Source organism: Peromyscus leucopus, chromosome 2 (assembly GCF_004664715.2).
Source record: "Peromyscus leucopus breed LL Stock chromosome 2, UCI_PerLeu_2.1, whole genome shotgun sequence".
Taxonomy (NCBI): Eukaryota; Metazoa; Chordata; class Mammalia; order Rodentia; family Cricetidae; genus Peromyscus; species Peromyscus leucopus.
The window spans coordinates 52,734,079-52,754,694 of record NC_051064.1 but is presented as its reverse complement, the minus strand read 5'-3'; the positions used below and the strand labels follow the sequence as shown (position 1 = coordinate 52,754,694).

Below are 20,616 nucleotides of genomic sequence, written 5' to 3'. Positions count from 1 at the left end.
ATGTGGCTTTTACCTCTACCTCATTTTGTGTGTCCAACTCCTTCCCTGTCTGTCTGGCTTCTCTCATGTCTGGCTGGTGACTCCTCCTCCTCCTTCTTCTTCTTCCCAGCATTCTTGCTGCCGAAAATCCTGCCTAGCTGTTGGCTGTTTAGCTTTTTATTAAACCAATCCGAGTGACACTCAAAAAGATTATTCCACAACCTGTCTGCCTACACCACCCCATAAAATGTAAAAATATGAAAAAAATTCAATCATATAAAAATCAAAAGACCCAAATCTCTCTCTCTCTCTCCTCTCTCTCTCTCTCTCTCTCTCTCTCTCTTTCTCTCTCTCTCTCTTCTCATATATTCTATGTGATCTTCCCAGCTGCCTCTGTCCATGAGTGGCCCTCCTCTGGGCTTCAGGAAACCTTCCTTGGTAGCTTATACTAGAAAGAAAAGGCCCCTGTGGTCTGGTTGGTTCCTGATGCCTAGTCAAACAGCTTGACACTGGCTTCTTCTTTTTTTTTTTCTCCCCCTTTCTTTTTTATTTTGAGACAGAGTCTCACTAGGTTGCAGCCTTGGCTAGCTTGGAACTCGTTTCTCGCAGAGACCCTCCTGCCTCTGCCTCTGGAGTGCTGGGATTAAAGGTGTGTGTGACTGCTGCCTGGCCTGTTTTTTATTTTTGAGACATTGTCTCACAGTATATCCTTAGTTGGCCTGATACTTGCCACATAGCTCAAGGTGGCCTTAACATAGGCTTAGGGACTGGGTTTAAATTCTTACTCCTCAGGGTTGGGGAGCATTTGCTTAATATGTGGGAGGCACTGGGTTCAACTGAAAAATTGTATGTGCTCATGCCCCCCCACAGGCAGTCATTCCCGGGATCCTTTCTCTTCAGTGTTCTTTCCCTTGGGCAAATAGCCATGATTCTTGGTCCTGTCTGCCTTATTGTCCCCAGCCTCCGCCCCCATGTTCTCTGTATTTGAGGCTCTCCATGACTTTGGAAAGGATGAGCATCCAGGTGGACTGGGGCTGAAGGAATTCTGACAACTGGCAAATGCCAGGGTTGACGTGCATGCCCTGCCTTGCCACACAGCCCCCCCCCCCCCCCCCCCCCCTCCGCACGCCCCCCCTGCCTAGCCGCACAGCCCCCTGGGGGTCCTTAGGAAAGGAAACACAGTTTCCCTTCCTGAAAGGGTGAAGTGGGTGAGGATGGAGCTCAGGGGTAGAGAAACGTGTCTAGCATGTGTAAGGCTCTGGGTTCAGTCTTCAGCACTCCACAAAATGAAACCAACCTTTGGTAAGTGGAGACGACCTAAAGGCCTGCCACTGGGGGAGTCCACATTGCAGAAGATCTGCCAAGCAGAATGCTGGACAGCAGCACATCGCAAAAGGCTGTGCTCCTACCTGTGGGCAAAATAATCCCAATGACGATTTGCACGAAAAAGAGCACATCCAAAACCTCATGCACTCAGGAGGTAGAGGCAGGCGGAGCTCTAGGAGTTTGAAGCCAGCCTGCTTTACATAGTGAGTCCCAGGTCAGTCAGGGCTGCATAATATGACCTTGCCTAAATACCAAGACCCCCTTGTGTAGGTCCAACTTATTTATTGTTTAGAAGGTGTCACGTATGTGTATGTGTGAACACAGAGAAAGGATTAGAAGATTATCCAAAGGTCACCAGCAGTTGTCAGCGGAGGAGATGGGTTTCTCAAGGTGGTCTTGACTCTTTTGTATTTCCAGTGAAACAATTTTAATCTTTTCCCCTTTTCAAAATTTCCCCCCAACAGACCATTATATCTGATGGACTTCTTTGCCTATGTGTCTGTAAATAGTTAAAATTTTCAGTTAGGTAAACATTAGTGTTTCCAGGCAGGCACCAGCTTGATCTGCCAGATTCCTAGTGTGGTACTGAGGGAGAGGTCAGTGGGAAAAGGGCGACTGCCAACCTTCCACGAGCAAACAGCTGGACAGCAGACGGAAATAGAATCAGAAAACATACTTACGGTCTGGTGTGGTGGCGGTGGCACATGTCTTTAACCCCCGTACTCAGGAGGCAGAGGTAGGTAGGTCTCTGAGTGTTGGAGGGCAGCCTGGTCTACATACAAAGTTTTAAGCCAGCCAGTGCTACATAGTGAGACCATGGCTAAAAGGAAAAAAAAATATTTATGGAGATATGGTCTTACTCAGTTTATCCTGGAATGCACTGTATAGCTTAGGTTGGTCTCAAACTCATGACTATCCCCCTGCCTCAGCCACATAAGTGCTAGAATGATAGGCATGAGCTGCCATGTCAATATTTTTTATTTTTTTCCAGTGCTGGGGCTTGACCCCCCCTCACCCTCACCCTCCCCTTTTTTTTTTTTTTCTTCAGGTAGTGCCTTTCTGTGTAGCTCCAGCTGCCCTGGAATTCACCAGGACTGGCCTCAAACTCACAGAGATCCACCGGTCTCTGCTTCAAGTACTGGGATTAAAGGCGTACACTATCATGCCTGACTGTTGCTGGGGCTTGATCCTAGGGCCTCTTGCTTGTTAGGTAATCAGCACTCAGTTACATTCTCAGCAGACAAAATAATTTCTCAAAGACAGATGGAATTCCTGACACATGAGAAGACTGCCCCGTGGAACATCAGCACTACAATTCATTTCCAGGGGCCTCATCATCCCCCACCACGTTAGCTTTCGCCCTCCTGGTCGGCTGCTGCCTTCACAACCCTGTCTTCATTATAGAGCAGGAAGGGCTCATTCCCTCTGGTCCTGATTCAGAGTTAGGAGGAGGAGGAGCAGACACTTGCAGCCAGGACCCAAGTCTAAGTCAGTGGCAAGACACCAGAAGGTCTCCACCGCAGGGCAGAGAGAGTGGCTGGACTTGACAAATAAAAATATAGGATGGCCAGTTACAGAATTTCAGGGGTATGAGGTTGAAGAGATGGATCATTGGGTAAAGACACGGCTAAGAGCCGGACACCTGAGTTCAAGCCCCAGGACCCATACCGCAGAAGGAGAGAATCAACTCCTGTGGGTCTGTCTCTGACCTCTGCCTGCCCCCCTGCTCACTTGCCATGGGGCATGGTGGCACATGACTTTGGGAGGGACAGGATGATGTCTGGGAGTTCAAAACTACCCTGGTATACATGGTGATTTCCCAGCCAGTCAGGGCAACACAGTAAGACACTATCTCAACACACGCTCTCATACTCACACACACACACACACACACACACACACACACACACACTTCGAAACCCAAACCAATCAACTAAACAAACAAACAAAAAAACCCAAACCACCCCACACACATAAATAAAATGATGTTAAAAAACAAAAGTTTAGGGCAGGGTGTAGCTCAGTAGTAGAGCATTTTTTTTTAATGGTTTTTTTTTTTTTTTTTTTTTTTGTTAGCCAAAATAGTGCCTCAGATAAACCTCATTGGTTATGATACTGCCATTTTGCAAAGCTTGTTTGTGCTTTTCATCTTTATTTATTTTCTTTCTTTTTTTTTTTTTTTTTTTTTTGAGACAGAGTGTCCCTAGATATCCATGGTTGTATGTAGATCAGGCTGACCTCACACTCACAGGGATCTGTCTGCCTCTGCCAAGCAAGTGCTGAGGTTAAAGGCGTGGCTACCCTGCCCTGCTGGATTGTGCTTTTTAAAATATGTACATTATTTGTTTTTTGTATGCATCTGTGGCGGTCAGAGGACAACCTTTGGGAGTCAGTTTTCTTCTTCCATTATTTGAGTCCTGGGATGTGACTCAGGTCGTCAGGCTTAGACTCACACAGCCATCTCACCATCGTTTGTTTTTTCTTTTAAATTTCATTTTATTTTATGTGTATGGGTATTATTTGTCTGTACATCACATGGTACCCACACAGGCCAGAAGAGGGCGTCAGATCTCCTGGAACTGGAATTACAGACAGTTGTTACTTACCATATGGGTGCTGGGACTCGAACCCAGGTCCTCTGGAAGAACAACAACCTTTGTTTTTGTTGTTTTGAGACAGACTCTTGTCTTGCTATACAGACTTGGCTGGCCTGGTACTTGTTATGTAACTCAGCCTAGCTTCAAATATGTGATCCTCCTGCCTCAGCTTCACCAGTACTGGGATTAAAGGTCTTCACTTACCACACCAAGTGAAGACCTGGGATTGATTCCTGGCATACAAATAAACACATACACACTATTCAGAGAAACAATTAAAAAGTTTTTTTAACTATAAATATCTCTTAAACATGGTAAATGCTGTTTCTCTGAAACTCACATTTAACTGTCTTGTATTTTGTGTGGTAACCCTACTCAGAGCCTACCCTTAGGAGAAAGAGCTCTGGGTGTGCCCTCTCTGTCCCCAATTATCTGCATTGATCCTGTCCAGACTCGTGTGATTCATTATTCCGATCCCTCCCTCCCTCTGCTCCTGGTGCCTCCAGCAGCCTCTCCCCTCGCCTCTGTGGAACCCTCTGTCTCCTAGCTTCCAGGTTTTTAGCAAGGAGACCACCTTCGGCCCTGTCAGCCCTCCCAGACAACGCTCTGCAAACACATTGCTTCACCGGCCCTTCCATAACTCAGCGCCGCTACCAGCTGGCTCCACAGCCTCTGGGCAGCCCAGGGCCTGGGTTTCCACCTCCCGCCCACCCATTCCTTCTTAGTCCCCCTGCACCCCACAGTCCTGAACCCCTCTTCCTGTGATTCCCGGATAACCCTGAGCTATCTGGGCCGATAGCACCTGCTCATTCTTTGACTGGACGCTCCTCTGGAAGTGGCTGGAAGCCCAGGGTCTCTGGGGTATAGTAGAGAGGCTTCACTCTGCTCTTGGCTGAGTTAGATCCCTTTAGAGGCTGTGTGGCCCTTGGGGTAGCGTCAAAACCAGGTAAAGCCTTTCATAGTAACTCTAGCCCATGTCTTCCCCCTCTGTAAACCACTCTCCATTTCCAGATTCGATTTTCACAATCCTCTGGGCCTTCAAGCAGCTTCAATAGAGATTCTCTTTCTCTCTGGCTGAATCTTGGAGGATTCAGCTTCCATGCCGCCTTTTCTGGAAGACTCTTGCCTCTCTAGATTGGATATTCCTTCTGCCTATTACCATGAATTCGAAGTTTCCTTTGCTTGCCTGTGAGACAGATGGGGCTGTCTCCACCTTGGTTCCACATCCAGTTAAGTAAATGTGCCCCTTGGCTTGACCCTAACATAGATTCTCTCTCTCCCTTTCTAGTCTAAGTGCCAAGCTCTGGCTTCATGGAAACTGTGGTTGGGGTGTATTGTATGAGAGAAGACTCTATTAAAAATTTAAAAAAGCTTTGTTTATTTGACTCAGAGTTTCTCTGTGTTGCCCAGGCTATCCTCAAACTCAGTACTTTTGACCAGAGCCTTCCAAGTGCAGGGATTATACGTGTGCACCGCCCCACCTGGTTCCATAGTTCCCCCACCCTTTTTCTTCCTCCAAGAGAAGGTTTCTCTGTGTAGCCCTGGCTATCCTGGTACTCACTCTGTAGACCAGGCTGGCCTCGAACTCACAGGATTAAAGACGTGTGCCATCACAGCCAGCCCATAGCTCACTCTTGACCTTACTTGATCTCTGACCGGACCGAACGCATAGGGCAGGGGTGAAGGCAAGTGTCCCTCTTTCCCAGGGTGCAACTCTCCTTTCCTGGAAGAAATGCAGCAGTCTGAGCCCACTTAGGATCTGCTAGGGAGTGAGAGAGAACCTTTGGCTTCTGGGGCTGCAGTCCTGAGCTGCTGGGAGAGTTGTGTTAGGTGCGTGTGTACCTGCTCTGCAGGTTCCAGACGTGGCCTGGTCTTTGGCTCCCTCTAGAGGACAGTATTTTTCCTCTTTTCACATACCTCTCCACACTCACTGTTTTCTTTTTCATTTTTCTTTCTCTCTCTCTCTCTCTCTCTCTCTCTCTCTCTCTCTCTCTCTCTCTCTCTCTCTCTCTGTCTCTCCTTTCTTTTTTTAAGATAGTGTCTTGTAGCCCAGTATGTCTAGTCTCAAACTTGTTATGTAGTTGAGGATGACCTTGAACTACTGATTGTAAGTATGTGTCTCTTCATTTAGTCTTTGAGATAGACTCTCGCCATATATAGCACCAACTGGCCCAGAACTCACTATGTAGACCAGGCTGACGTCATTTGCCCTGCTTTCCAAGCACTGGGATTACTGTGTGGCTCTGGATGACCTGGAATTTACTATGTAGTCCAGGCTGGGCTCAAACTTGTATCTCTCCTGTTTCTGCATCATGGGAGCTGGCTACAGACATGTGCCGCCATGTCAAACGATCTCTAGAGGACAGTTTAATCACCATACAAGACTTTTGTTGTTGTTATTGTTATTTTTGTTTTTTGAGACAGTGTTTCTCTGTGTAGCCCTGGCTGTCCTGGAACTCGCTCTGTAGACCAGGCTGGCCTCAATCTCACAGAGATCTGCCTGCCTCTGCCTCCCTAGTGTGTGCTCCAACACCACCCTGGCCCCATACAAGACTTTGGGGCAACCGCCTCCTATAACTCCTATAACTTCTCCCATCAAGAAGCTGTGGGTCTCCCTGGGTTTCCTGCCCATGGCTTCCCTCTCCAACAGTAGGCGCCCACCCTCAGGCTTTAGAATTGCAGTCCCTGCTGACACTTCCACACCTGCCCTGTTCTTCTAGCCCCATCCGGGCCCCTGAATCCAGAGGACCTCTTTGACTATAGGTGATCCTCAGGATCCTTCCTGACCCCACCCTCATCACTGAGTTCCCATTAATTTCCTGAGCTCCAGCCCCGTGCTGGGCCAGCTTGGTTTCTCCCATGGAACCCAGCGCTTGTCTTTCTTGAGAGAGGCAGTGTCTAAAACACAGGGCCTAGGATGGGACCCCCAAAGACCAGGTCTGGATTTTCCACTCCCCTCCAAGATGGGGACCCCTGAGGACAGGGCCTAATTTCCCTCGCTCTTCTTCTGGTTGAGGGCTCTTTGAGAACTGACCCAGGATTGCTTTCCCCATCCTTCTTCCTCCTCTCTGTTGACTTCTGGAAACTTCTACCTGCAGGCCCCACCTGCATGGCTTTCTCTACAGCCTGGGTCTCAGGAGCCTCTGCACAATTCCACAGGCTATCTCTGGCTCTGGCCTTAGAGATAAGCCAGACGCTTGGCTTGTAGGATCGGCCTTTCCTCTGGGACTATGACCCAGTGGATACCTGGAACTTCACCTCTGATCTCACAATGGCTCAGAACTCAGTCTCCATGGAGCTACTGGCAAGTGGCACAGGGATGCTATTCTGGGCCGTGTGTGTGGACTTGGCTTAAGCGGCATGAGCCACACCCCCTACCCTACTGACCTCTCCTTTGGAGGAGCACAGCAGGACTCAGGGCCACCTTGGACAGGGCTAAGAGGCAGGCTCTAACTGAGGCCTCAGAGACGGCAGAGCTCCGGTCGCAGCTCAAGTCTGCCACCGCGTTAGAGGAACAGACTCAAGGCCAGCTTCGCCATTAACCGAGGGACCCAGATGGAGTCTGAAAAACACCTCAGCACTTCAGCAGAGTGAGTGGGGCTCCAGGTAGGCCGGGACAAGCCCGGCAGCGACCACCTAGGGGGGACTATGGAATTGTTTGGGAAAGAAGGTTCGTCAGGAGTCGAAGCAGGACCTTCTGTTCTGGTTCAGGCCCAGTGTGGCTGTGTGACATGGACAGATGAGCTGTAGCTTGGCTGTGGCAGAGTCGCTGAGGGGGGCAGAGTTTGGGAGGGTCTGCTGTGCTACGCTTGCTGGAGGGAGGAAGGAACCTCTGAAGATCCAGTCCCAAAGACTGGGCAGAAGAGAGGCAGGTCAGAGATGGATCTGCTGCTGGCTTCCTCCCTGGAGTCCTCCTCAGAGGCTGGGTCAGGACTCAGCGGTTCTGCCATTAGGGTTAAGGGTAGAAATTGGCACTTCATCCAGAGAAAATTGGAGAGAGCCTGGCCGAGGGCAGCTCAAGAGTTACCTTGACAGCATGAGAGGATGGGATACAGGGTAAGTTTTAGGATAGGTGGGTCGATGGCAGACTTGGAAGACCAGGAGGACTTCTGAAGAGCCTGGTCTTGAGGTCCAGGGTCCTGAGACAGCATGGGTAAAAAGTGTGGGACTACAGGGCCCCTAGCAACTGCTTGAGGTGAACTTCCTCGCTCCCTCCCGATGGTCCCCTCCCTCAAGCTTGCCTGGGTTTGGGGGAGTCACACTGGTAAGAGCTGCTGGATGATTTCTTCCCTGGGAACCCGAGGTCTGGCGGGAATGTGGGGCCAAGTCCCGTGTCCCTCAGCCCTAGGTTCCTTTCTGGTTCCGCAGCATCTAAAAATCAGAAAGGTAAACAATGGCTCAGACAATCCAGCCAAGGTGGTTAGCATCCCTCGAACCCCCAGCTCTAGTCCCTGTCCTGTGCCCAGCATTTCCCTCAGGGCAGCTGTTCTTGTGGGCCCCCTCTTTCCCACCCACCCAGTAGCCCATGGGGCTCAGCCTACTTTTCTCTGATGCCCCACGGCACAGCCTAGATCAAGCTGGGCCTTGGACTGAGGGGAAACTCTGAAGATCAGATGAGGATCCAGGTGAACAGGTTCTGACTGTCCCGGTGTAAATGACTCTTAACTAAACCAAATCCATCACTTTTTGGACTCTTGGGCACAGCTCTCTTGGGGTGAAATAAAAGCCAAGTCTCTGCACTGGCCCTGGCTTGTCCTCTGCCCCAGGCCTCGCTCTCCTTCCTCTCCAGGCTGCACAGACACATGCGTAGACTCCTTCAGCATCTGTTCCTTCTTCCGGGAGCTCTCTGCACACGTACCCACACAGTCCCTCTGTCGCCTCCTCGGCTAACTTCCATGAGGCTTCTCAGTAAGGCTTCCTGTGATCACCTCACTTCCGGCCACACTCCTTGCGCAGACCCTGCATTCCCAGTTCCCCTTCCTCCGGTTTCCAGATCTCCGTAGGACTTGTCACCCTCCCAGGCAAGCACGCTTGCTTATTCCATTTATTGCTGACTGCCACGGGGCACAGAGGTTTGTGCCGGGCCCTCTCTTGGACTTACAGACCGAGGGGTTCCTGCATTGATGACACTGCTCTCTCAGCCATGGCCTCCCTTCTGGGCTTTAGACCCACTTCATAAGACCTGCTGGGGTCTCACCAGCAGCTCAGATCCCAGGTGAAAATGACCTTCTCCACCCACCCCCCCCCCCCCCCCCCCCTCCCCAGCCACACACTCTTCTTCCTATGGTCTCAGCTCAGGGCTGCCCTTCTCCTCAGCTCCAGTGAGAAGTCAAGGCCACGTCCTTAACGTTTCCCTTCCCATCATGGCTCACATCTACTCACTGATACCCTGAAGCACTTAGACTTCATGCCTCCCACCTTTGAGTCTACCACTAACCTGTTTCCCCAAAGGCCGCGTAGCAGCCACATCTGCCCTATTTCCCAAAGCCCAGGGAACCACATCTGCCCTATTTCTCAAAGCCCACAAAACCGCATCTGCTCAGCTTTTCTTCATCCTCCAGATCCAGCACCTCCCCACATGCCAGCCCTGGGCGCCCTAACAGACACTGGTGCCTGAAACTCATTTTTTGTCTAGCTGCCCCTCCCACAGAGGTTTTATTGAGCAAGCCTGAACCAAGGGTGAGGCAGGTTAGGAAGCTTCGGTGTCGATCTGGCTAAGAACAAGAAGTAGATGGCCTGGGCTCTCATCTATTCAGCCAGTATTTGCTGCCCATCTGTGGGCCTGGCATGAGGATTCGAGGGGCAGTAAGACTCTGCCCCTCCTTTCTTCCTCTCTATTGCTTGTTCATTCACTCTCTAGCATCTCTGTGCTGGCTTGGCTGTGGAGCCCAGTGCCTTTGCTGAGCCTTCCCCCCATCTTCTGAAGAACCTAGCTCTTGCTGTTCGGAGAGCCCAGCATCAGATTTTGCCACACCTCGTGTGCTCTACAGAGTGGCCCGCTGCTCCTAAACCCTGGCCTGTGGCCCCAAGCTCTGACTCCTGCAAAGAGACAGGCACATTCAAGCACCGGTCCTCATCTGCTCCCCCCAGGCACATTCAAGCACCTTTTCCCGTCTGCTCCCCCCAGTCAATGCAGACTGCACTTTCAGCTCCCGGCCTACCTCTTTGCAAAGTGGCCACATTGGTACACCCTTCCTACCTGTTCAGTCTGGGGCTATAGGGAGGAGGGGACTAGCTGGGTCATCTCTCCATGTCCCCGTGGTTCTCAGGTAGCTCTCATCCCAGCTCTCCCTACTGCCCTGGGCCAGAGAAGGGACCTGGGGAGAGGCTGCCAGGTTACCCATTAACTCAGCCGTGAGTTGAAGGGCCGATGGGCAGGAGGCAGACTTGACTCTTCCGTTCGTTGGTTTGGTTTGCTGCTTCAGGACCACCCCGAGACCCACGATGGCCCCCGTGCACGTGCTCAGGCCCATGCAAAGGATACTGCAGAAGGAGATGGTGCGGGAGTGCCTGGCAGAGTTCATGAGCACCTATGTCATGATGGTGAGTGAGCGGGTGGCCTTGGGTGTGTGTGGGGGCCCAGTGCTGACCCCACGGGTCATAGCATTTCTTCCCCTGCCTCTGAGCTGGGAGCTTGGGAAAGAATCAGAGGAAGAGAAGCCTTTCTCATCAAGTCTTTTTTGGGACAGAAGCAGGCTCATGATAGGTCAGGATAGAATGGAATCGGGCTGGTGGGTGAGGGAGGAAGGAAAACCTATAGTGAGGAGATTGAGAGGCAAGGCGTGGTGGTGGGGGTGTGTGCAATGTCAGCGTTTGGGAGACTGAGGCAGAAGGATTGAAGGAACTTTGAGGCTAGCCCAGTGTACATAGCCAGTTCTAAGCTAGCCAGGGTTTCACTGCAAGGAACTGTCTGAGAACAAAACAAAATACAATGAATCAACAAGTCAGACAAAAAAGAGACAATGCTGAACGACCTGGGCACGGTGGTGCACACCTGTAATAGGAGCTTGAGGCAGGGCAGTTGGGAATTCCAGTCCTTCGTCTTACTGCTGCATCACAAGTTCAAGACCAGTCTTGGGCTACATAATGAAAGGTGGGGAGACCTTTGAGAACTGCTGTGAGGGAAGTGGGGAGGCTACCAAACAGGGCAATGGAGGATGGCGAGGTGGCTCGGCAGGGAAAGGTGCTTGATGTGCGAGTCTGAGCAATGACCTGGGTTCAATCCTTGGAGCTAAGGTAAAGACGGAAGGAGAGCATGCTCTCACACGGTTGTCCTCTGACCTCCACGTACACACTCACTCACACGCACACACACACACAATTTTTAAAAAGTAGTAGAACGCTGCAGTCGTATTTGGATTTCACAAGGTAATTGTGGGAAGGAGCCCGTCGTCAGGCTGTTGTCGTTGTGGGGCTTGGAAAGTGGGTGTTGACAGAGCCAGGGATGGAGACCAGGCAGACAGACGGTGGGAAGCTCTGAGGGGCCGTTCTGGAGCACAGTCGTGGGGAGGTTCAGGAGGTCTTTAGATGGGGTGCCGCGGCTCAAGGGAGGCCGCAGGGAAAGAGGTAAAGTTCACCTGGCCGCAGGGTGGTTATAAAAATGGTTCACACTTAATGACATGGGAGGGACTCTGGACACCGCGGCTCTTCTAACCCTGACCATCAACAGCTGGCTGCAGCAGGTCTCCCTGGCTCCCTGGGAAGCCTGACTTCCCAGTTTCCTGGTGTGGAATCCCAGCTCCTGGGTTTGGGAGTTGGGTCTGAGTTCTGGTTCAGCCATATCATGTTCCATGTGATGTGCATTTTAACAGTTCACAGTTAGAGTCTGTGTTGGCAAATGTGAACACTAGCATTGAGCTGGCAGACTTATGTGAAGAGAGCCAAGTGCCAACACCCAGTATACATGATACACACACACACACACACACACACACACACACACACACACACGTGTGTGTATAGTTGGTTTCTTGTTATTTATTTATTATTATTTTGCTTTTCTAAGACTTTATTTTTAACTTTACATACACTTGTGTGGGTATTGTATGCTAGTGCAGGTGTCTGGAGATCAGAAGAGAGGGTTGGATCTCCTGTGAACTGCCTGATGTGCGTGCTGCCAACTGAACCTGGGTCCTCTGGAAGAACAGCCAGTGTTCTTAACCTCTGAGCTCTCTCTCCAGCCTGGGTTTTTTCAAAATTAAAAAAGTTTTTAAAAAATTGCATGCAGTGCGGTGTGTGTGTGTGTGTGTGTGTGTGCACGCCTCTAGGTTCCTTGTCATTTTGACAGGCACTCTTGATACTCTCCTTTGCATCCCCCACCTCCATCCCCACCTCCTTTGGCTCCTGAGCTGTGGAGAGGACAGCCTGATCTTGTTCCTCCTTAACCCAGGGCAAAGTAACTCATTGATGACAACATTCCAGTCCTGTGAAGGCTGTTAGACCTTGGAACGGGGAGGCTGGCGGGCGCCTAGCAGGGACTGCCCATGGACCGACACACGGCCTGCATTTGCTTTTTTTTTCTTTCTTTCTTTGGAGGTACCGGGGGCCAAACCTGGAACCTGAGCACTTGACACATGCTCTATCACTGGATCCCGGTTACGCCCTTGGTCCTTCCTTTTGAAGTTTTGTAATTGATTTTTTTTTCTTGGGCGTGTATATGTTTTTATATTTTGTATGGGTGCAAGCATGCCGTAGTGAGAGCTGGAAGGCCAGAGGGCAACTCATGGGAGTGGGCTCTCTCCTCCTACGTGGGTCCTGGGGATCGAACTCTGGTTGCCAGGCTTGGCAAGGCCTTTCACCTGCTGGGTTATTTTTACCAGCTTTCTTTCCTTTAAAAGTTTTATTTATTAGCTGGGTGGTGGTGACACACGCCTTTAATCCCAGCACTCGGGAGGCAGAGATAGGTGGTTCTCTGTGAGTTCGAGGCCAGCCTGGTCTACAGCATGAGATACAGGACAGGCTCCAGAGCTACATAGAGAAATCCTGTCTCGAAACCCCCCATACCCCCAAAATTATTTATTTAAAACAAGACATTTCTGCGCAGCCTCAATTGACTTCAACTTTGAACTCCTCTGCCCCTGCCTCCTGAGTGCTGGAATTAAGGGTGTTGTACCATCATGCCTGGCCTGAGGTAGGTACTATTATCACCCCTATTTTACAGATGGGAAAATGAAGAGGTTCTGTGAGACTAAGTCCACTGCCAAAGTCGAAATCAAATCCAGGCCAGGCTGATGTCTGTCCTGACCCCTCATCTCTTTGCCCTCCCATTCAGCTTGGAGATGGCAAAGGTAGCTAAGGTCGAGGCATGCTGACTCTCCTCCAGCTGGGGTGGGGGTGGGGCACTTGCTTTCAGTCTCTGCGGAGTTCAAGAGCACCTTCTGGGCTTCAGGCCCCATCTGTACAGTGGGAGCAGAAGCATTTGCTCCACTGATTTTCTGTGAGGTTTGAGAAAGACCACTTGTAAAAAGACCTTTCTGAAGCTAAACTTCTCCGTAGGACAGTGTGCTGTTGTTATTTTTAGTTCCTTGTCTTGGGCCAAGAAGCGGGGGCTTTTTTGGTGATAGGAAGCTCAGTGAATCACCAGGGTAAAGGTTGTGCCAAAAAAGGCCAATGTGACCTTGGGCTCTATTCACTGCAGCTGGGATGAGTTGTTGTTCTGAGAGCAAGCTTCCTGGCTGGTGCTGCCACTTGGATGGGCTGGGCTACATTCACAGACCTGGGAGAGGAAGGGCTGGAGGCATCAGAGCCCTGGAAACCTGGCTGTACGTGGGAGGTACAGGGCAAGGATTGCAGACTCCCGTGTCATGGACTGGCGGGAGGGTGCAAAGGGCTTTGGTCCTATCTGTACAAGGGTGTAGTCACGGAGAGTGGACTGAAGGCCACCATTCCCAGATCGTCTCCTTTTTAAGAGCAGCTGAAACTTCCAAAATCAACTCTACAAACAAAACCCCGTGTGCTGGGTGTGGATCAGGGCCATTCACTGGCAGTTGGGAAGGCTGGCTGCAGGATCTCATCATGTGACATTGGTTCACTTGTTCATCATCTTTAGCAAATGTTTTTATGATCTATTATTTATTCTATCATGTATTTATTTATTTATTTATTTGTTTATTTAATGTACACTGGTGTTTTGCCCATATATATTCTGTGTGAGGGTGTCCAGTCCCCCGGAACTGGAATTACAGACAGTTGTGAGCTGCCATGTGGGCGCTGGGAACTGAACCTGGGTCCCTCTGGAAGAACAGTGCTCTTAACCTCTGAGTCGTCTCTCCAGCTCCAACAAATGGTTTTGAAGCTAGGTGTGGTGGCACACGCATGTAATCGTCTCAGGAGCAAACAACAGAGTCAAAGGCATTGAATGAGGAGAACGGAAGTAGGACTTCCTGTCTGCAACCCCTCCATGCTCATCCAGGCCTTGCCCCTTCCCGTATCTCCGGCCTGTCCCTGGTCTGGTCTTCCTCCACACCCACCAGCTCCTGTTTGCTCAAGCTGTGTTCCCCCCCACACTCCCCCACTCCCCCCAACCCCGACTGCAAGTCAGGCCATCTCTGGGCGCGCTGCCCCTGTCCTGGGCTCCCGCAGGACCCAGGGAGCCCAGCTCACCTGCCTCTCTCTGCTTTGGGGGCTGTCTCCCTTCCTCCCTAAGGTGTGTGTGTGTGTGTGTGTGTGTGTGTGTGTGTGTGTGTGTGTGTATACTGGTGCGTATGTGCATGTGAGTTCAGGTGCTCACAGAGGCCAGAGGCATTAGATTCCCCCTGAAGATGGGGTTCCAGGCAGTTGTGAGCCCACCTGACATGGGTACTCAGAACTCTTAGCCACTAGCCTGTTAGCTATTTAGCTGCGTTGTGTTCTTACCCTGCAAGGAAACGTCACGAAACACGACAGAATCCGCTTATAAGAGTTTATTAGAGATAAAGGGATAGAGAGTGCTCAGGCCTGTGGGAGAGACACGTGCGTGGAGAAGAGGAAGAGGAGAGAAGAGAGAGAACCGGGAATATGGCGCTCCGCTTTAAAAACCGGCTGGGGGCATGGCCAGGTCACGTCACTACTCTGTGCGTAGATCACATGGTCACGTTGCGTGCTTACGTAGCCATGTAACGTCACCGCTTCTGGTCACACGAGATGCCTTGGCCGGAACTTGCTAGGCGGAGGTGTCCGGCCTGACCGGAATTGGCTAGGCGGAAGTGTCCGCCTGGTAAATGCGACCGTGGCGGGGGCGTGTTGTGAACCCTTCATAGCCATCTCTCCCTTGTGTGTGTTTGTTTGTTTTAGACAGGGTCTCACTGTGTAGTCCAGGCTAGCCTCAAATTGGGGATTACAGGCTTGTCCTGCTCTGCCGAGGTGGCTTGCTTGCTGTTTTCCATTTTTCATGTGTGGTGTGCGTGTGCATGTGGAGACCAAAGATTCGGGTTGAGAATCACCACCCTTCCACCTTAATCATTGAGACAGTGGCTCTCAATCAAACCTAGAACTTTCTGGTGTGGCTAGTCTTTCTGGCTGATCACTCTGGGGATCCTCCCTGTCTTTGCCTTCTGGGGTTGGAATTACTGGTGATTCCACACCATTCAGCATTTAAGTGGGTTTCTGGAGATTTGAACTCTGGTCCTCACACTTGGGTGGCACGCCATCTCCCCAGTTCGTTTTTTAGAGACAAGGTCTCACTACATTTATAGCCCTGGACCCTGGCTGGCCTGGAAGATACTATGTAAAAGATGACGCCTCAAATTTAGACTAACCCTCTGCCTCTGGAGTGCTGGATTACAGCTGTGCATCACCACGCTAGGCCTGGCTCTTCCCACCTGTGCCCCCCACTCTGGAAACTGCTTGATCTGCTGCTCACCAGAGGAAATCATCAGGAGGCTCACTGTACCCAGTTCCTCCCCTTCCTGTGCCTCTCACCTGTGACCTGTGCATGTACCCACCCCCCCTCAGCTGGAGCAGATGCCTCCTTCCAGGAGCCTCTCCACCTCTGCACCAGTCACCCCCCTCCCACCCAGGTGCTTTCCCATCTCACGCTTCTCTCTCTCTCTCTCTCTCTCTCTCTCTCTCTCTCTCTCTCTCTCTCCCTCTCTCTCTCCCTATGAGCATACCAAAGTCTCTCTACCCAAAACAACACAAGACCCAAACATGGCACCAGTCTATACCAGCTCTTCCCAGTTCCTCCTTATCTTCTGGGGTCACGGCTCAACGGCTCAGCACTTTCCTTGCATGAGTGAGGGCCCTGATTGTTCACCCTTACTGCTTCACACACCAGGAAGAATCCAACAACACTGTCCCTCAGAATTACCTTTGCTGGACCCAGTGATGTGTGCCTGAGACAGAAGGATAGTTGAGCTTAGGAGCTTGAAGCTATTCTGAGCAATATAGTGAGACCTTGTGTCCAAAACACAAAAGGAAACAAAAAATTAGACTTTTCCTCACCATCATTTACCTCTTAATCTCTGGACCCAGCACTGCCCCCAAGGCCTGACAACACAGGACTCAATACCTTACAAATGACTTTTGGAGTGTCACACCCGAAGGACTGCTCTTTAGACCTTTACACTTGTGACTCAGGCTGCCGAGACAGAGCTGACTCTGCCCTCCTCAGGATGCCATCTCTCCCTGGTGTCCATGGCATTATTTCTTCTGTTTCAGTATACGCAGCAGCTGACATTTCTAACACTCACCCCGAGTCCTGCACAGGCTCAGCTCTGTGCCCTCTCCTGGTATCATCACCCACTGATGGAGTTGCTTCCAGCTCTCATACCCACAATTTCTTAGGTTTTTTTTCTCTCATAAACAAAGGCGTACAAGGGAAACACAATCAGTCAGATACGTAGTTTTTTCATAGTAGCCACATTAAAAAGGTGAAAGAAACAGGTGAAATTATTTTGAATTATTATGGTATTTAACACATGTCATAAGTAGTCAGTGGAAAACTACTAAAGTGATCCTCATTTCTGATTCTAAGTATGTGAAATCTGGTACATGTTTTACACCTAATGGCAGGTCCTGTTTGTAGTAGCCACACTCAAGCACATAACAACCACATGTGGTCAGTGGCTGCCACGTTAGAGGACACATCTGTAGACCCTTTGCCAGCAGCCCAACAGTAACAGTAGAGATCTCTTCACAACACATGTATGAACACATGGACATCTCAAAGGAAGTGACATCTGAGTATGTTTTTATTTTTAAAAGTTTATTATGAGCTGAGCAGTGGTGGCAGATGCCTTTGATCCCAGCACTCAGGAGGAAGAGTCTGGTGGATCTCTTGAGTTCTAGGCCAGCCTGGTCTACAGAGCGAGTTCCAGAACAGCCAGTGCTATCCAGAGAGATCTTGTTTCAAAAAGACCAAAAACAAAGTTTATTATGCTTTATGTGTGTGTGTGTGTGTGTGTATAAGTCCATATGTGTGTGGGCATATGTGTGCTACATCATACCAGCGGAAGTCAGAGGACAACTTTTTGAAGTTGGTGTTCTCCTTCTACTATATAGGTTCTGGAGTCAAACTCAGGTGGTTGGCTTGGTGGTGAACAGCTTTTCCTGCTGAGCTGTTCTCACTGGCCCGCTAAATGCTTTATGACATAGGATCAGGTTTTACAGGCAGAGGGGTTAGTTTTTGTTTATGGTTTGTTTGTTGTTTTTTCTTGACAGCGTTTCTCCATGTAGCCCTGGCTGTCCTGGATCTCGCTCTGTAGCCCAGGCTGGCCTCTAAGTCAGAGATCTACCTGCCTGTGCCTCCTGCCTGTGCTGGGATTAAAGGTGTGCACCACCACCGCCTGAGGGGTTAGTATTTCTAAGAACACAAAGACATTCATGGCAGCAGGGATTTGCATAGACGGCTTCTTAGATTCATGCTTGGCTCATCACATCACCGTTGATGTGACCTTCACATCCTTCAGCTTCTTTAAGCTTCAGGTAGCCCAGTGGGGAGAACAATACTTCTTTCAGATGAACTGTTAGAACCTCCTTAGGCATATAGTGTGAGACGCCTTGAGGGGGCCAATTCACACCAGCTGTCCTCCTTGAAGCCCTGCTCCCACTCCAAACTTGAGACTAGTTATAGTAGCACCCTATATTTGGATCTTTTAAAATCCCCATTACTCAGCTTTCATTGACTCTGAGACGCTTCACTAGGGGCCAAGGAGGAAAGTTTATAAGAAAAGACTGGAGAAAGAAGGCGTGGTCTTTTTTTGGGGGGCGGAGCGGGGAGCGGTTTGAGACAGAGTTTCTCTGCATAGCTTTGAAATCTTTCCTGGATCACACTGTAGCCCAGGCTGGCCTCGAACTCTCGGATCTCCGCCTGCCTCTGCCTCCCAAGTGCTGGGATTAAAGGCGTGCGCCACCACCGCCACCGCCGCGCCGCTGCTGGGCAGAAGGCGTGGTCTTTATAAGTGATGTTGGGGAGGCCCAGGGATGAGGGCATAGGGGTGGGGTGGTGAGGAGTTAGAAACTGGAGGTTAAAAGCACTGGCTGCTCTTCCAGAGGTCCTGAGTTCAATTCCCAGCAACCACATGGGCTCACAACCATCTACATGAGATCTGGTGCCTCTTCTGGCCTGCAGGCATACATGCAGGCAGAACACTGTAAACGTAATAAATAAATAAATCTTAAAAAAACAAAAAACAAAAAAAAAAAAAAAAAAAAAGAAACTGAGTTTTGAGCCTTCCTCTGCTGGGGGAGGTTGGGCGGGCAGCTCCCTCAGAAGTCCTCCCTCACAGGTATTTGGTCTTGGTTCCGTGGCCCATATGGTTCTGGGACAGCAAAAGCTTGGGAGCTTTCTTGGTGTCAACTTGGGTTTTGGCTTTGGAGTCACCATGGGAGTGTACGTGGCGGGCAGCATCTCCGGTGAGTGAGCCTGTGTCTGGCCTTACAGGCCAAGACTTCCGGGGGGGGGGGGCTGCTTCTTTCCCCCTCAGCGAGGTTCTTCTCTGGCACAGAAGGCCCTTCTGCTGCGCCTTTAGGTGACCCATAGGGAGGGGAGCCTCTGTGAAGCCCTTGCCTCTGCCCCCCGTCTTTCCCAGACTCCTCGGGGACCCTTTGACTCGCCATTTTCACTAGCTGGCTTAGCTTAGGCCAAGGATTCACCTCGCTCCTCACGTGCCTTATGTAAAAATGGTGATGGTGGCCCCAGGTGTGTGTGGCCTTTCAAGGGTTACATGAGAGAGTTCTTGTCACAGGCGACACACTCCATAAACAGTGGCCTTCCCTATTTATTGTTGCTGTTGCTGCCCGTGTTCATTTCGTTGCTCGTTTCTCTACTTTTAACCCCCGCCCCCCCCCCCCCCCCCCCCCCCCCCCCGCCTCTTCTCATGACAGGGGCACACATGAACGCAGCAGTGACCTTCACCGCCTGTGCCGTGGGCCGAATGCCCTGGAAGAAGTTTCCCATATATGTGCTGGGCCAGTGCCTGGGCTCCTTCTCAGCTGCGGCCACCATCTACTTACTATTCTACAGTGAGTGTTCTTCCCGGATGGTGGTCCTCCAGCCTCTTTTTCTGACCTATGGCTAGATGCCATCTTGATATCTAGTTCTGGAAGAATGAGAAACAAACAAACAAACAAAAAAAACCTAGCCTAGTCAAGCTGTCGAAGTATTTCCAGCCGCTTACTCCTCAGGCTCCTGTCTGTCTCCACAGGTGCCATTTACAATTTTGCAAACGGAGAGCTGTTGGTGACAGGTTCCAAGGCCACCGCAGGCATCTTTGCCACCTATCTCCCTGAACACATGACCTTGTGGCGGGGCTTCTTGGATGAGGTCAGTGATGAGGGTGACTCACCTCAAGTTCCTGGTAACAGATAAAGAGGACGGACGAATCCTGGATGGGATTGTACCAAGACGTATCTCTGCCACTGCAGATTTGGGGTCCTGCCTGAGCGCCTGTGACTTGGCCATGTCCTCAGTGGGTTGCCATGACATTTACTCTCCAGGTGTTCTTGACCGGAATGCTCCAGCTGTGTCTCTTCGCCATCACGGACAAGGATAACAGTGCATCACTTCAAGGGGCTGATGCCCTGGTGATAGGCATCCTTGTTTGCGTTATTGGGGTGTCCCTCGGCATGAACTCGGGATATGCAATCAACCCATCCCGTGACTTGCCTCCCCGAATCTTCACTTTCATTGCTGGCTGGGGCAAAGAAGTGTTCAGGTACTGCCCCTGCATGACCCCGTTCCTCTCAGCTTCTCGGGGGTCCCTGCAGGCAGAGGGTGTGAGCTGTTAGGGCGGCACAGGAGAATCTTAGGAAGTCTCCAGGTGGTCTGGGATCAGGAGGGGCCCAAAGATCCTCAGATGTGGATCCTGCTGTTGGACTGTCCCTGATTCAGGCTGAGAGTCCCTTAGGGTAGATGGAGTGGCTTCTTTGCTCACCCTATGGTGGTCTGATCTAGATACAAGTGACATCCTGGGCCTCGGTGTCCTGAGCAGGCCTCCTTTTCTTTGCTTGCAGTGCCGGGGACAATTGGTGGTGGGTGCCAATGGTGGCACCCACCCTGGGAGCCTACATAGGTGGCATTGTGTACCTGGGCATAATTCACCCCAGCATACCACGGAATCCTCAGAGACTGGAGAACTCTGCACCAGGAAACCAGAACGTAACCGTATCGCCCAAGGTTCCCCTCACCTCTGTCACTTCCACCTAACCTGCCCCACCCCTCTGTGGCTCTGTCCCTCTAGAGCGCTTCTAAGTAGAGCTATCTGTGACCACAACCCTGCTGCAATAAAGCGCACCT

At 50.8% G+C, this 20,616-nt stretch overlaps 1 protein-coding gene across 2 annotated transcripts; it reads left to right on the top strand.

Annotated features, from left to right (window-relative positions):
• Positions 1-7,198: 7,198 nt before the first annotated feature.
• Aqp7 (aquaporin 7) lies at positions 7,199-20,616 on the top strand. 2 transcript variants are annotated; one of them, XM_028884044.2, is made up of 7 exons: positions 7,199-7,492; positions 10,328-10,445; positions 18,608-18,734; positions 19,206-19,343; positions 19,526-19,644; positions 19,818-20,035; positions 20,334-20,616. In XM_028884044.2, exons 1-7 carry the CDS (start codon positions 7,458-7,460, stop codon positions 20,524-20,526), a joined length of 948 nt encoding a protein of 315 aa, XP_028739877.1. In that variant the 5' UTR covers positions 7,199-7,457; the 3' UTR covers positions 20,527-20,616. The 2 variants fall into 2 exon arrangements, with proteins under 2 accessions (XP_028739877.1, XP_028739878.1); XM_028884045.2 differs by having other exon boundaries at positions 7,199-7,508.

Coding starts and splice junctions, on each gene's coding strand:
- Aqp7 (XM_028884044.2), top strand. CDS start 7,458: ATGGAGTCTGAAAAACACCTCAGCACTTCAGCAGA. Junction 19,344..19,525: donor CATCTACTTACTATTCTACA/GTGAGTGTTCTT, acceptor CTGTCTCCACAG/GTGCCATTTACAATTTTGCA. Junction 19,645..19,817: donor GGCGGGGCTTCTTGGATGAG/GTCAGTGATGAG, acceptor TTTACTCTCCAG/GTGTTCTTGACCGGAATGCT.